This window comes from Lontra canadensis, unplaced genomic scaffold (assembly GCF_010015895.1).
Source record: "Lontra canadensis isolate GAN:19392208 unplaced genomic scaffold, GSC_riverotter_1.0 scaffold35, whole genome shotgun sequence".
NCBI lineage: Eukaryota > Metazoa > Chordata > Mammalia > Carnivora > Mustelidae > Lontra > Lontra canadensis.
In genome coordinates this window covers 1,215,228-1,230,518 of record NW_022631029.1, presented here as the reverse complement: position 1 = coordinate 1,230,518, position 15,291 = coordinate 1,215,228, and the positions used below count along the sequence as shown (strand labels likewise).

At 49.6% G+C, this 15,291-nt stretch overlaps 1 protein-coding gene across 2 annotated transcripts in view; it reads right to left on the bottom strand.

Moving 5' to 3' along the window:
* Positions 1-318: 318 nt before the first annotated feature.
* Positions 319-15,291, bottom strand: part of LOC116873647 (cytochrome P450 4F22) — a 57,269-nt gene continuing 42,296 nt past the window's right edge. The window contains exons 4-13 of one of the 2 annotated variants that reach the window (XM_032867505.1): positions 10,284-10,337; positions 10,022-10,149; positions 9,692-9,813; positions 6,366-6,633; positions 5,308-5,374; positions 5,069-5,198; positions 3,238-3,371; positions 2,279-2,343; positions 1,572-1,654; positions 319-1,196 (exon numbers count right to left, since the gene is read on the bottom strand). In XM_032867505.1, the coding sequence (XP_032723396.1) occupies positions 1,019-1,196; positions 1,572-1,654; positions 2,279-2,343; positions 3,238-3,371; positions 5,069-5,198; positions 5,308-5,374; positions 6,366-6,633; positions 9,692-9,813; positions 10,022-10,149; positions 10,284-10,337 (1,229 nt within the window). In that variant the 3' untranslated portion in view covers positions 319-1,018. The remainder of the gene's footprint in view (positions 1,197-1,571; positions 1,655-2,278; positions 2,344-3,237; positions 3,372-5,068; positions 5,199-5,307; positions 5,375-6,365; positions 6,634-9,691; positions 9,814-10,021; positions 10,150-10,283; positions 10,338-15,291) is intronic. The other variant, XM_032867504.1, reaches the window with a different exon arrangement.

Genomic DNA, 15,291 nt, shown 5'->3' with positions numbered 1-15,291 from the left:
GGATTATAAATAAACTTACGTGTGGAATTACTTGTACATTTGTCCCCTGTTCTCCCGAGGGCAGGAATTGGGCCCAGCTGTGCTCCTGGCCCAATGCCAACAAATAATTAACATGTGGTCTGTTGACGAGTTAAATGAATGCACAAACTGTCCCAAAAAGCCTAAGTTTATGTCTGAGGGCAAATGGCTTCCCAGCCTCCTAGCCCTCATGGCTTCATAGCTTCCCTCATGGGCCTCCCAACTCCCCAGAGACCTTCGTTTCCTTCCTGGGCCCCAAGGGAAGTGTCTGGCTGAGCTAGGGGGTGAACAGTGGTAGTGGTGGCCGTCTTTATCCCTTGCTTTTATTCTACAAAAATCAGAACGCTCAGCGAAGGGCTTTTCAGCAACGGAGGAGGGAAGAGGCAGGTGAGGGAGGCTCTAGATTTACAAAACAACTGAAGCACACATCCGACCCCTGGGATGCTGCCTGATGCCAGAGGAGTTAGCCCAAATGAGCTGGGAGCCTCAAGAAGGTGATGTCCGGGTTCAAGGCTCTAACTTCAGGCTTCAGCTCCCAAGTCTTCAACTTAGAAGGCAGCTGGAATCCACGAGTGGGGGGTGGGGAGAGGGAACTGGTCCTGAATCCCAGCGGCCTTAGGTGTTGGGTCTTAAGTCCAAGGATGGCTGGGTGGGGCCTGAGGCCCCGAATGCTCCGGATCCTGGGAGGGGTCTGGACCCAAGGGGACCTGAGCAAGCATGTTTCCTCAAGCTGGAGAGCCGGAACGGGCACTCAGGGGACCGGACCTGGACCTCAAGGGGCGTGACCAGACCGGCAGGAGGCGGAGACTTGTCGTGAGGGGCGTGGCTTGCACTTTTGGGCTTCGCGGAAGAGCCTGGTCCTCCGGGAGCCCAACCTGAACTTCGAGGGGCGTGGTTTCTGCCCTCGGGATCTTGGGGGCGGGGACTGGGCCCTCGGGGGCGGGGCCTGGGCCTCTCCGGGCGGGGCTTGGGCCCCCTGGATCCGCACGGAGGCCGGCGCTCAGGCCCGCGGAGGCAGCGGTTCCACGTTGAGCCAGATGCCGTTCTCGGTGCGCAGGATGAGCTCGGGTTTCCGCCGCACCTTGCGCGTTCGGTCCACGCTCAGGCGGAAGCGCAGCAGCGTCAGCGCCACGGCCACGCGCATCTCAGCCATGGCAAAGCTCTGTCCGATGCAGTTCCTAGAGGAAGGGGGACGGGGTTGGGGCTCAGGCTCAGCCGCTGTGTGAGCCAGGAAGGGGGGAGTCGGTAAATGACCTCCCCCTCGGAGCCTCATCGGTAAAATGGGGGCAGTGGCATCAGAGAGTCGTTGCGAGCATATAAGCCCAGAGTTCAGGGCCTGGCACACAGTTGGTGCTCAATACCCAGCGTTACTATCGCAGAGTCTAATTTGGGGACATTCTGGTACATTCAAAGCATGAAGAAGGTGCTGGGTTGGCAGAAAGCACATCTGGGTGGGAGGCGGTCTCTGCTCCTGACCGGCACATCCCCGACCTTCCACTGGCCTCCGTGCTCCTCCTATGCTTGTTTTGGATTGGGGGAAATAGAAGAGTTACCTGGGTCCTGCGGAGAAAGGCACGTAGGCCAGTGGGGAGCGCTGCTGTGGGTTGTCCGGATCAAAGCGATAGGGATTGTACACCTAGGCAGGATTAGCCTGGGGGTGAGTCTGGGTGGCTTGCCCAGCTGTCCCAGCTTGGCCCCCATCCTTCAGCTGGACAGAGAAAACCTCACTACAATCCAGCCACACCCTCTTCTTTCTGTTGTTCAAACATCCCAGGCTCATTACAACCACCGAGCCCTTGCACGTCCTATCTTCTCGGCCTGGAACAGGCTTCTCCCTGCTCTTCACATTTTTCAGGTCTCAGCTCAAATATCTCTTCCTCCCCAAGGCCCTTCTTCACCACTTGAGATGAAGTGCCCCCCACCCCACTCCAGTTTTTCTCTTTTGTGCACATATCAATATCTACAACAATAGTTTTTGCTTATTTTCTTCCCCTAAATGTCACCGTGAGCTCCATGAGGGCAAAGACAGTAACTTTCTCTGTCTTCAGTGCATAGCACAGAGGCTGGCACACGGGAGGTATGCAGTAAATATTTGTGGACCTAATGAACCAATGGAGGGTGACTAGAGGGTGACCAGCTCTGTACCCAGCCAGGCCATCTGGGTCCCTGGCACGCAGGGTAGGGAGGCCTCACTGCCCCAGGACCACCCGTTCCAAGGAGGAAGAAGCTAAGAGAAGGGAGAATTGATGCAGGGGCTCACCTTGGAGTCAGGCCACACGGTGGGGTTGTGGTGGGTCCCATAGATGCTGACCAGGCAGATAATTCCTGTGGGGAGGGTGCGGTCAGTGGGGCCATTGGGGCTGAGGGGAACCATGGCCTTCTCTGAAGACCTCCTCCTTCCCTGCTCTTCCTGGAGCTGTGCTGTTCCCATGAGCCCTCTGCTACCCTTTCCCACCCATCCTTCTCTGAAAAATTCTGCTGCTGTGTCCACTCCCCCTGCTGCTCCCTAAAAGGTCTCCATCACCCTTCTAGCTATCATGCTGGCCACGCAGGGATCTTTCTCACTCATATATCTGACATTGTTCTTCCTCAGCTCAAATATTTCCCTTGGCTCCCTACTATCCTGAAGATCAAGTTCAAATGCCTCAATCTAGCATTCAAGGTCTTTCTGCACCCCAAGACTCTGCTCCATAAATATGCTCTCTTTCATTTTCAACCTCCAAGGTTCACCTTTCACGTTGCCTCTTCCAAGCAGCCCTCCCTACATTTCACCCCAGATAAAGTCATCACTCCTTATTTTGGGCTATTCCAGCCCCTGTTCTTCCCTTTAGCCCATCCCTGATCCCATGTGACTGGGATGTCTGCGCCCTGCTGTGTCTCCCTCAGACTGGGTGGTACTCAAGACCTGGGTCTGGGAATGAAGCCTCTCTAGAACTCCAGTATCACTTGGTCTTAGTCTCCAAGGGATATCTGGCAACTGAATGAAACCATCCATCCCCTACCTGCCCCCTCACAGGGCCCACCCAGCCCCACCCACTCTTGCCTTTCCACCTGGACTCACCCAACTCTGCATCCCCCCTACACAGCTGGGTCTCCTCCCTCATCCCAGAAGCAAGAGCCACCCAGAGAGATGCCCCAGAGGGTGCACCTGGGCCAGGCATGAGCAGTGCCCCCCTGGGCAGCAGATCAGCCCAGCAACCAGAGGGACCTTATGGGCACCTTTAGGGATGATGCGCCCATCTGGAAGCTTGATGTCTTCCGTGCAGCGGCGGGAGACCAAGGTCACTGGCGGGAACTGGCGTAGGCTCTCCTTGATGCACATGGTGGTGAAGGGCAACTGAGTCAGGTCGTCCCTGGGGAGCACGGAACATGGAATAGTGTGTGACTTGGGGCCAGGCCACAGCAACACCCCCTTCCCCAAACATGCACATGCATGCACACATGCATCCAGGAGCAACCACATAGGAAACCAGTCCAGGATCTCAGACTTGCCCCAACTTCCAGCATCTGCAATCAGGCATGCACATATCACTAATCCCTGGCATGCAAAATATCTGACCCGAAACCAATCAGAGCAGCACCAACAGGCTTCTGCACACCCAGCATTAACCCTTTAACTGATGAATTATGTGGCAGTCAGGAGAGCTGGAAGTGGTGCCAGGATAGGCAGGGGGGTTATTAGCAGCAGTTTACCAGGCTGGATGGGTCAATTTCAGTATTTAAAAACCCATACATTCTCTCCTTATGCTATTATTAACTTTTTTCCATTGGACTCCAGGGCCCCAAATTGGACTAATTATAACCCCTTATCCATGATCTGGATCATTTTCTTTCTCTTTCAAAGAAACTTTATGTCGCTACCATAAAGGGCAAATAGCATGCCTAGCATAAAAGTATCCATAACATAAACACCACGGGGGAAAACAGAAGAGTCATTAAATACTAGCTAGACTATCTCCTACCCAGTCCTCAGAAACTGAGCCATCTTCTCCCTTCATTAAAAAAAGACAGATTCGGGGCACCTGGGTGGCTCAGTGGGTTAAAGCCTCTGCCTTCGGCTCAGGTCATGATCCCAGGGTCCTGGGATCGAGCCCCGCATTGGGCTCTCTGCTCGGTGGGGAGCCTGTTTCCACCTCTCTCTCTCTGCCTGCCTCTCAGCCTACTTGTGATCTCTGTCTGTCAAATAAATAAATAAAATCTAAAAAAAAAGAAAAAAAAAAAGACAGATTCATGGGATCCCTGGGTGGCTCAGTTGGTTAAGCATCTGCCTTTGGCTCAGGTCATGATCCCAGAGTCCTGGGATTGGAACCCACATCGGGCTCCTTGCTGAGCAGGGAGCCTGCTTCTCCCTCTGCCTGCCGCTCCCCCTGCTTGTGCTCTCTCTCTCTCTGACAATTAAATAAATAAATAAATAAACTCTTTTTTAAAAAAGAGAGGGGCAGATTCGCAAGGAGTTCAAGATACAACAGCACCCAACTGGGAGTGTCTCCTTAACGTCAAAATCTAAAAGGTGGACACTGAACAAAAAAGAGCTTTCTACTGTCCGATGCTATTTAATGCTGTGTTTTCTCTGAGGCACCCAGAATCAGCTCTACGTGGCACACATCTAAAGTAAACTGGATTATTGTTGCCAGTTCTTCACTGCCCTCCCTCTACATCTGTGTTTGAATTACACACCTCATGAAATTTGCATGTGATTCTGCAGTGTCTTCTGCTCGGCGAGTGGAATGTATGTCCTGCCCCATTCATATTGAACTTGGCCACGTGACTTGCTTTAGCCAAATGGAATGTTACAATGCAAGCGGAGGTTTTAAACTGTGGCTCTTTGTGCTCCTAGAATCTCCCTTGAGAAGAATGTACCCAGGGTAGCTGCTGGTTCAAGGAGAGTGGGGAGACATGTGGAACAGACCTGAACCCATACATCTGTTTGGACACCACCCCACTCAACAACACCCAGAAGGAACAAGAGTAATGACAAGCAAGAGCAAGGACTAAATGCAAGCTCTAGACTCAACCTGTCGCCACCATCCCCCCCGGCACCCAAACCGACCACTCCAGCTCCTCCAGCTCCCGGCCTTTCATGACTTCCTGGATCTCTTCCCGGCATTTCTCCTGGTACTCTGGATACTTGGCCAAGTTGAAGAGCACCCATGAGAGCCCACTGGACGTTGTGTCGTGACCTGTAGACAGAGGAGGAGCTCAAATGGAGGCTGTCTGAAGACAGCGATCATGCGATTTTCAGACAGCGGGCCCCTCCCAACCTCCCCTAGCCTTACCCTACATCCTCACCCTCAAACATAAAGGTGTCCGCCTCAGCTCGGATGTCCTCATCAGACAGTTCCTTCCCATCTTCATCCTGGAATGAACCAGAGGGGATGCTCAGCCCACTTCGTGGACCACCCTCCACTTCCCGGGCCCCTCTCAAGTCAAGATATCTGCACCTCTCTCAAGCCAAGCTGCAGGGGGAAGGATTCCAGGCAGACAGAGGTATGCAGCTTGTCTAAGAAAGATGGAAAGCAGGAGGGAGGGTGAAAGGTGAAGGGAAGAAGGGAGTTTGCACTTCTTGAGTAGCTGCTAGCACCAGACAGCCTGCTGGATGCCCAACAAACACCTGTGACCACGCCGCGTAACCATCATGTCATAAATAGGGAAACTGAGACTCGGAGGGGAGCGTGAGAGGCCTAGGGTGAAGTATCCATTAAGGAGCAGGGCCAGAACTGGAACCCAGGACTGTCTGAATCTAGAAGCCAAGCACTGCTCAGAAATTCCACAGAAGCGATCTCTGCAACTGTCACATTTCTTCAGTCTTGTTATTTCATCATCATAAGTCTGGTGGGCAACATTGTGTCCCACCTGCTTCCAGAACTCATATGGTGAAGTCCTCACCTCCCCTCCCAGGACCTCAGAATGTAACCATATTTGGAAACCAATTCAATTATAATGAGGTCTTTAGGGTGGACCCTGGCCCCACACGACTGGTGTCCTTAGAAGAAGAGGAAACTTACACAGTCGCAAGCAGAGGGACGACAACGTGAAGGCACATGAGAAAGTGTCATCTACAAGCCAGGGAGAGAGGCTTCAGAAGAAGCCAACCCAGTCAACAGCTTGACCTCAGACTTCTAGCCTCTAGAACCTTGAGAAAATTAATTTCTGGGGTTTAACCCCACACACACCAATTTTGTAGCCCTTTGTTATGGCAACCCTAACAAACTAATACAGTAAGTCTTATGCGTGTTGCACCTGCATCCCAGATCTGTCACTTTTGATGCTTATCATTTTACAAGGTCAGTGCAATCCTCCAGGAGACCGTCCTGTGCCGGTCTCCACCCTCCAGGGCCCAGCCTCACCCGCGCCAGGAGCAGCACATCGATGAAGTCCAACGTCTTGCCCTGCTTGCCCTTCAGCCAGGCCTCAGCCCCCTGCTGACGGAGCGCCCACCGCCGCTTCTGGATGACCTCGGTGGTGAAGCGGTGCACGGTGTCACAGGCCTGCCGGAAACGTCGCCCATCCGTTGAGAGGTAGTAGATGAAGTCTATGTGGTGATGCAGGCGATACTGGCGCCGGACCACGAGGGCACTCAGCTCAATGATGGCTGAGATGTAATCGCTCATCTTCCTGTTGGGGAGGTGCAGGGGAGAAGAGACAGGAGCATGGACCTGGCCCCTAAGACAAGCTTCTCCTCCCCGTGCGTAGGTGACAGAGAAAGGCCCTGCATAGACTAGATTTTCGTTTTACTTTTTTAAGATTTTATTTATTGAGTTGAATGAGAGAGAGAGCCCAAGGAAGGGGTGCAGCAGGCAGAGAGAGAGGGAGAAGCAGGCTCCCCAATGGGCAGGGAGCCCGATGCAGGGCTCCATCCCAGAACCCTGGGATCATAACCTAAGCCGAAGGCAGACGCTCAACCGATTGAGACACCCAGGCGCCCCAACAAATTATTTTTTAATGGCAATAATCTGCTCTGTTTGTTGGCCTCATCATACCTGAATAAAACCAAAACCCAGGTACATTTTAATACAGGTCCAAAGGATTAGGACTTCCAAATAGACGTAGCATCACTAAGACTAAATGCCTACAAGCCACAAAGTGGGAGAACTCCCATTCCTGATGGCGAACTTGTATCTAAAATATAGAAAGAGCTCTTAAAATGCAACCATAGACAAATAACCCAATTTAAAAATAGGCAAAGCATATGAATAGACGTCTTGCTGAAAAAGATATACAAATGGCCACATGGCACACGAAAAGATACTTAACAGCACCAACCCCTAAAGAAATGGAAATCAAAACCACCATGAGATGCCGCTTTGCCCCAGCTAGGAACGGCTAGAACCAAAAAGACAGATAATAACAAGTGTTTAAAAAAAATTAACAAGTGTTGGAAAGACTGTGGAGAAATTGAAGTCCTCACACACTGCTGGTAGGAATATAAAATGCCCCATCTACATTGGAGAAGATGTCTGGCCATTCCTCAAAATCTAAACAAAGAATTATCACATAATCCAGAAATTCTGCTCCTAGGTACAGACTTTAAAAAGTTAAAAACAGGGGTGCTTCAGTGGCTCAGTTGGTTGGGCGACTGCCTTCAGCTCAGGTCATGGTCCTGGAGTCCTGGGATCAAGTCCCGCATCGGGCTCCCAGCTCCATGGGGAGTCTGCTTCTCCCTCTGACCTTCACCCCTCTCATGCTCTCTCACTCTCTCTAGCAAATAAATAAAATCTTTTTAAAAAATTAAAAACATACTTTTACACACTCATACACCAATGTTTATAAAATAGCCAAAAAGTGGAAATGACCCAAATGTCCATCAGTAGATGAATGGATTAAAAAAATGTGGTATAATGTGGTAAATAGAATATTATTCAGCAATCTAAAAAAATGAAATATTGACACAGGATGAATGAATCTTGAGAACATTATGCTGAGTGAACAAAACCAGACAGAGAAGTTGGCATCATCCCATCAATATGAAATTTCCATAATAGACAAATCTGTGGGGGCAGAAGGAAGATTCGTGATTGCCTACACTGGGAGAAGTGGGAAGTGGGGGTGAGCAGTAAAATGTACAGGGCTTATCTTTGATGGAAGTATTTTAAAATGGATAATGGTGATGGCTGCACAATTTGTAAATACACTAGAAACCATTGGATTGTATATTTTAAATGGGTGAATCATATGGTATATGAGTTATATCTCAGTAAAACCATTATAATTAAAAAAAAAATGAAGGGGTGCCTGGGTGGCACAGTTGGTTAAGTATCTGACTCTTGGTTTTGGCTCAGGTCCTGATCTCAAAGTCATGAGATCAAGCCCTGCATTGGGTTCCACACTCAGCATAGAGTCTTCTTAAGACTCTCTCTCCCTCTTCCTCTGCCCCTCCATCCCCCGTACCCCATGCTCACTCTCTGTCTCTCAAATAAATAGATAAATGTCTTTAAAAATGAGAAAAAAAAAATGAAATCACTGGAACAGGTGTGCAAGGGGCTGTCCTTGGTCCTGAAGTACGCTTCTTTTCATACACTTCTCAGTTTGTCATTTTCTTGTTTATTTATTTGTGCATCGTTACTGCCTTTCTTCCCACCAACATGTAAATTCCAGGGGAGCAAGACCGTTTCTATTTTGTTGACCACTGTATTCATAGTGCCTAGTCCAAGAGTGGCCCATAGTAGGTACTCAGTAAATATTTCCAGTTCAATTAATTAATTAATCAATCACTAAGGTCATCTCTACCTTACCCAACCCATAACCCTACAAAGCCCAGAGTAGCAAAGGCAGAAGCTTATTATTAAAGACCTACTATGTGCTACAAACTTGCCATTTACAACGTCTCTTATTCGATATGTACCCACTTAGACTATAAATTCCGAGGAACTGGAACTTAGTCTCTTGTTCACCACCATATTCCCAGTAGCTAGCATAATCTCCTGCACACAGTAGGGACACAAAAATATACGATGAATGAATGAATGAATGAATGAACTAGGACAATGGTCATCTTATTCATTCATTCAACAAATATTCACTTAGCATCTACTGTGTGCCAGGGCAGTGTGGCATCATTTTATTCTTTTTTTTTTTTTTGAAGGACAGAATGCTATTTATTTAGAGCAGGGGCGGGGGGGAGGGGCAAAAGGAGAGGGACAGAGAGAATCTCAAGCAGGCTCTGCAAGCACAGAGCTCAACAGGGGGCTTGATCCCATGACCCTGAGATCATGACCTGGGCCAAAATCAAGAGTTGGAAGCTCAACTGACTGAGTCACCCATGCGCCCCAACATCATTTTATGCTTAAAGCATCTCTCAGAGGGTCAAGGACTGTCGTCCTTGTTTTACAAAAAAAGGACACCGTAGCTCAGAAAATGGGGAGATACTTTCCAGAGGCCAAACTACTCTTCATGGAGCAATGAAACTAGCATTTATTAAGCACTTACTATATGCAAAGCCATCAATTTACATTATCTCAATGGTCACACGATGGCTATGGGGAAGGAATTGGGATTCCACTTTTGGGTAAGGAGAGAGGCTTAGGGAGGTGATGTTAGTTTTCAGAAACACACAGCCCATCTGTGGCAGAGCCTAACAGCCCAGGGATGCCTAATGCTTGAGAGTTTCCTTTTTTCTCCCACCACCCTGCTCTAGAGCAACAGTCTCTGTCTTCCCCAGGGAGGCCACACTCACTCCTGGCAGTTGCTGTTGTAGCTGAAGACACATTTCTGAAGACTGTCCAGGGTCATGAGGCTGACATGTTCAAACATGTCAAGGGAGACCACGGAGCCCTGTGCCAGGCGCCGCCATTTACCCTGGAAGAGAGAGACGCATGGCAAAAGGATGCAGAGATCGCAGACTTTAAGCCAGGCTTCCAACGACCTAGCTGCCCGCTCGCTACAAGCCCACTTTATAGAATAAAGGAAGTGAAGCTTCCTAACATCACCTGGCTTATCCACTAGTCAGAGCCTGGACCTATCTCACTCCCAGGACACCCTCTTCCCAAGAAACCTTGCAACTCACATGCATAATGTCTGTGCATTGGTTGAAGATCTTCATGTAGGGCTTCAGGATGTCAAAATGGAAGGCAGGCGTCAGCAGGCGGCGATGGCGGCTCCATTTGTCACCTTTGCTCAGCAGCAGCCCATCTCCTGGACCCAGAAGACTGAAATTAAGGGCCTCTCCTCCTACTCTGAAACACTACAAGAAACCCCACCCCATCTATCCATCCATCTATCCATCTATCCCCGAAGCCCCAGCCCAACTCACCCAGTCCCATACTCACCCAGCCAAGGCTTCAGGAAACCATAGAAAAGATCATCCTTGGGGGCAATGGCAGCTGTGGAGAAAGAAGATGTGGCAAGGACTCAAAACAGAGTTCTAACCCTTGACCTCTGCTTATGAGCTCCTTGGGCCTCTTTTCTGAGCTCTGACCTCCATGTCACCCCTCCAGTCCATCCTCCACACCTGCCCCAGAAAGATCCTATAACATGTTGATCTGAACATGAGCCTCCCCTGGTTAGAAACCTCCCATGGCTCCCTATCACTCTGGCAATAAAATTCAAGCTCAAGCAAGCACTGAAGGCCATGCACCATCTTGCCCCATATGCCTCTCCTATCTCTCCCATCAACATACACCAAATAATCCCACATGCTGGCCCTACTTCCAAACCTTTGTCCAGGCTGTGCTCTCCATCCGGAATGACCCTCTTCACCCTCATCACCCCTCTTTTCTGCCAACTCAGGCCATCTGAATTACACCTCCTGTGCTCTCAGTCTCCGGTCTGCACTGCACTCTGGTCCCAGGAGGTCTTATCAGATGCTGGATCTGACCATGTCCCTTCCCACTCACACCCATAAGCCGCAACCACCAGATGCTCAGACCATTTTCAAAACCTTGAATGACCTACCTCAGTCCAGACCTCTCTAAAAACACTTTCATCCTCCATTCTCTGTATGCTCAATCTTCTAACATCACAGAATTTTTTTCATCTCCTTGAAAAAGTCACATTATCTCTCTATTCCAGGTCTTTCTACCACATGCCCTCTCTGCCTCAAACACTCTCCCCTCATTCTTCGAGCCTCTGCTTGGATGCTATCCCTCCTCCACCAGTCCCTCTGGATTGTATCCATCCAGTTACAGTCCCCTTGAGAGGAGAGAACATGCTGATCACTGATATACTGGGCTAAATAATGTTTTTCAGAGAGGGAGGGGGGAGGAGGACCAGAGGGAGAGGAAGAGACAGTCTTTTTTTTTTTTTAAGATTTTATTTATGTATTTGAGAGAAAGCAGGGGGAGGAGCAGAGGAAGAGGGACAAGTGGACTCCACACAGAGCACGTCATCCCACAACCCTAAATCATGACCTGAGATAAAGTCAAGAGTCAGACAATCAACCAACTGACCCACCCAGGCACCCTGGGAGAGAACTCTTAAGTAGGCTCCATGCCCATCACAGAGCCCAACATGGGGCTCGATCTCACAGCCCTGAGATCACGACCTGAGCCGAAGTCAAGAGTCAAACACTTAACCAGTTAAGCCACCCAGGCACCCCTAGTGTTAAATAGTTTTTATTGAATGATCCAACCAAAGGTTGAATGAATACAAAAATGGATGGACAGATGGATAGATGGATGGGTTAGCGAGTGAATTCCCTTTCAGTGTGTTGAGCAAACGTGGGACAGAATGGGCTGAGGCCCAGGAAGGAAGTACCTGAAATTCAAGTGATGTCACTTTTATCTGAGACGTGACTCAGCCACCTACACACACACTACCTAGGAATTGGCCAACTGTGCACACAGTCATCTGTCCACTCATCCTCCTATTCAGGACATCTCTTCTACCATCTTCCTGTACCCAACCCATGCTACGCAACACTGGGGACCAGAGATGGCTCAGCTCCACACCCTGCCTGGAGGAGCTCCGGGTGGGGCAAGAAAGGGAAGCAGAAGCACGCTGTGCAATTATCAAGAAGATAGAAAGCGTGCCAGAAGCAAAGGGAGGCACAGAGAAAGGGCTGCTAGAATTCAAGACAGGCTTCCAGGAAGAGGCAGCACTGGAGAAGAAGGTGGAAGTCTAGTCACTCCTTTACTCTCTGGGATCTGGACTCCAGCCCAGGCCCCTTGAGGGTCTTTCCGATATACAGACCTGTTCAATGGCTGTCCTGCTCAGACACCACCTATCATTCCTTAATGCCCCCAGGATAAAACACAAGCTTATTTGCTTTGCACGTGGGTGTTCTGAGTCCAGTTCCTGTCTCATTGCCTACTCCTCCCCACATATCATCTTCCCTCCAGACACCACAAGTCACCTGAATTCCCTTGGCACTTTCACACATCTGCATCTTGGTCCTGGCAAACCCTCCACCTGACACTTCTCACCTGACAAACTCCAAACATCCTTCACTGACACCTCCTCCAGGAAGTCTCCCCAGCTGAACTCTTGCTCTCCCATCCTTGGGTCCCTACTCCCCTCCAACTCTGACTACTTGATTCCAGGAGTCTGTGTCTGGGCTGCCTTTCTCACCAGTGTCCCCTTCAGTAAAAAGGGGATGGTAACATCTACCCTGGAGGGGGTCATATAAGAAAAGGCCCCACCCAGTGCTCAGTAGGAAGGATCGTATCACTGTGGTTGAGAGCTTGGCCTCTGGGTGGACCACGTCTGGGTTTAAATCCCAGCCCTACCTCTAACTCACTGTGTAAACTTGGGCACTTTAGCCCTCTGTCCCTCCACTTCCTCAGCTTCCAGAGGAGAAACAGAGCAAACCCTGCCTGCCTCATAGCATCCCTACAAAAACTCAATGAGCTCATATGTTCCTGGCACATGGCAGGAGTTCATTAAATATTTGTACACATAAATGAATAATTAACCAACTGCTGGCTATTTTTATAACTATGATTATAATTATTGGTCACTGGTGTCAAGAACTTGTAAGATGAATATCTGCATCTCCAGCCCCCAGCAAGGTCCTACTAGTGAAAAATAAATGCCTAGCTATCATGAAAAGCAGTTTGGTGGTTCCTTAAAAAGTTAAAGATAGAATTCCCATTTGACCCTCCGTTTCTACTCCTTGGGATCTACCCAGGAGAAATGAAGACATACAACCACACTGAAACTTGTACATGCATGTTCACAGCAACATTCATAACAGCCCAAAGGTAGAAACAACCCAATGTCTGTCAGTGGAGGAGTGGATAAACAAGCGTAGTATATCCATATATCCAAACAATGGAATATTACTCAGTCTTAAAAAGAGGTCAGGGTACCTGGGTGACTCAGTGGGTTAAGCCTCTGCCTTCGGCTCGGGTCATGATCTCAGGGTCCTGGGATCGAGCCCCGCATTGGGCACTCTGCTCAGCGGGGAGCCTGCCTCCCCCTCTCTCTCTGCCTGCCTCTCTGCCTACTTGTGATCTCTCTCTCTGTGTCAAATAAATAAATAAATAATCTTTTTTTTAAAAAATTAAAACAAAAATGAGGTAAGGTCTTGGTCATCACTACACTGTGGATAAATGTCAGAAACATTTTGCTGAGGGAAAGAAGTCAGTCACAAAAGACCACATTGTGTATAATTCCTTTCCTTTCCTATGATATATCCAGAACAGGCAAAGCCGTGGAGATAGAAAGGAGATGGGGGCAGAGGAGAATGGGAAGTAATTACTTAATGGGTTCAGGCTGCTTTATGGAGCCATGAAAAAGTTTGAAACAAGAGAGAGCCAAGGGTTGCACAACACTGGGAACACTAGAAATGGTTAATTATATGTTATGCAAATTCCAACTCCATACAAAATGAATGTAGAAAGACAAGCTATAATTACATGCCTATATATCACGTTTCAGCCTCTATAAATCATTTTCACCTCCTTTTGCCCATTAATCCTCTCTATCCCAATTGCCTAATATAAGACGAAGAAAGAGAGGTCCAAGAGGAGCTGTGCCTTTCTCAGGCTCCATGGGCCGTGGGGATTTGGGCTCAGAGCAGCCGGTTCCCCAGGTATGGTCCTGTGGAGGTCCCAGTGGGGAATGGGATCCACAGCTTGGGGTCAGGCCTATCTGTCCTGACTCACAGCCCCACCCTCTCAAGCTAGAGCCCCCATCTGACTCCTCCAGCAGGGGGCGGTAGTGGATGTCCTGCCCATCCTGAGGGAAGGGAGGGGCGAGGAGAGGAGAGGCAGAGGCCTGAGCATCTACTACGTGCTGAAGCCACACTGAGGGCTCCACTCCCTATTCTACTTGGGGTCTCACAACCAGAGAGGACAGTACTCAAGAAACTGAAGCTCTTAGGAGTAGGGGGGAAGAAAGAGAAGGTGAAAGAAAGAAAAACAGGATTGAGAAAGGCAGGAGAGAACAAACCCTCATGAGCACCTACGCACATCATCTGGAGCCTTCACAACCACCCCATTTTACAGAACAGAAACTGAGGCCCCGTGAGGCTAGATGAATTTCTTGGTCACACAACAGTTATGGCTCCAGGTAGGATCAGAGCCCAGCCTGCCTAAGTCCTAGCCCAGGGCTCTTCCCACAATTGGTACCATTCCTTGGAAGAGTCACCTTTCCCAGGGTCTAGGTTCCCCATTTGTGCAGTGAGGTGGACACCCCCTCACAAACGCAGCAATGGTGGGGAGGGCATAGCTGGGGAGGTAAGGATAGCAGCCCTTTCTGCTTTCATGGTTCCAGGGTGGCAACCTTGATAGTAGTCTCTAGACATGGGTGCAAAGGCCCAGGCTGGGGCCAGAGATATAAAATTCCTGGAGCTCTTTCATTCCTCCCCACTCTCTCAAATACCCTGATGCCTCTGGAGATGCCCAGTTACATGCGAGGCCACACTGCAGATCCAGACTCCTATGAGAGGGACAGGGCTGGATGCAGACACACTCAGCCTTAGAGGGTTAGGACTGAGAATGGAGAAGCCCAGAGAAGAACACTATGATCTGCCTGGAGGGTCACCCCCAGGTCTTCCTGGAGAAGGCGGTCATTGGATCTGCATGTTAAAGGCTGAACGAGAGCTTGCCAAGCACACCTGGGGGTCCTACACCTTCGAAGAAGTGTGGACCTCAGAAGGGAGAAACAACCCTTCTACATCTCCTCTTCCACCAATCAGAGGCAGCCCAGATGAAGCTGGAAGAGCCACAGTGGGAATGTCAGAAGCCAAATGTTCGGCTACCATAGCTTAGAATTAAGCAGCAACCATTTAACAAAATCCTGGGCCCACAACTGCCTATCCAAGCATGTTTAGCTCTGACTTCCGGGGCGGGGGGGTAGACATCCTCTCAAACTCCCGGGACTCTTAGATATTGT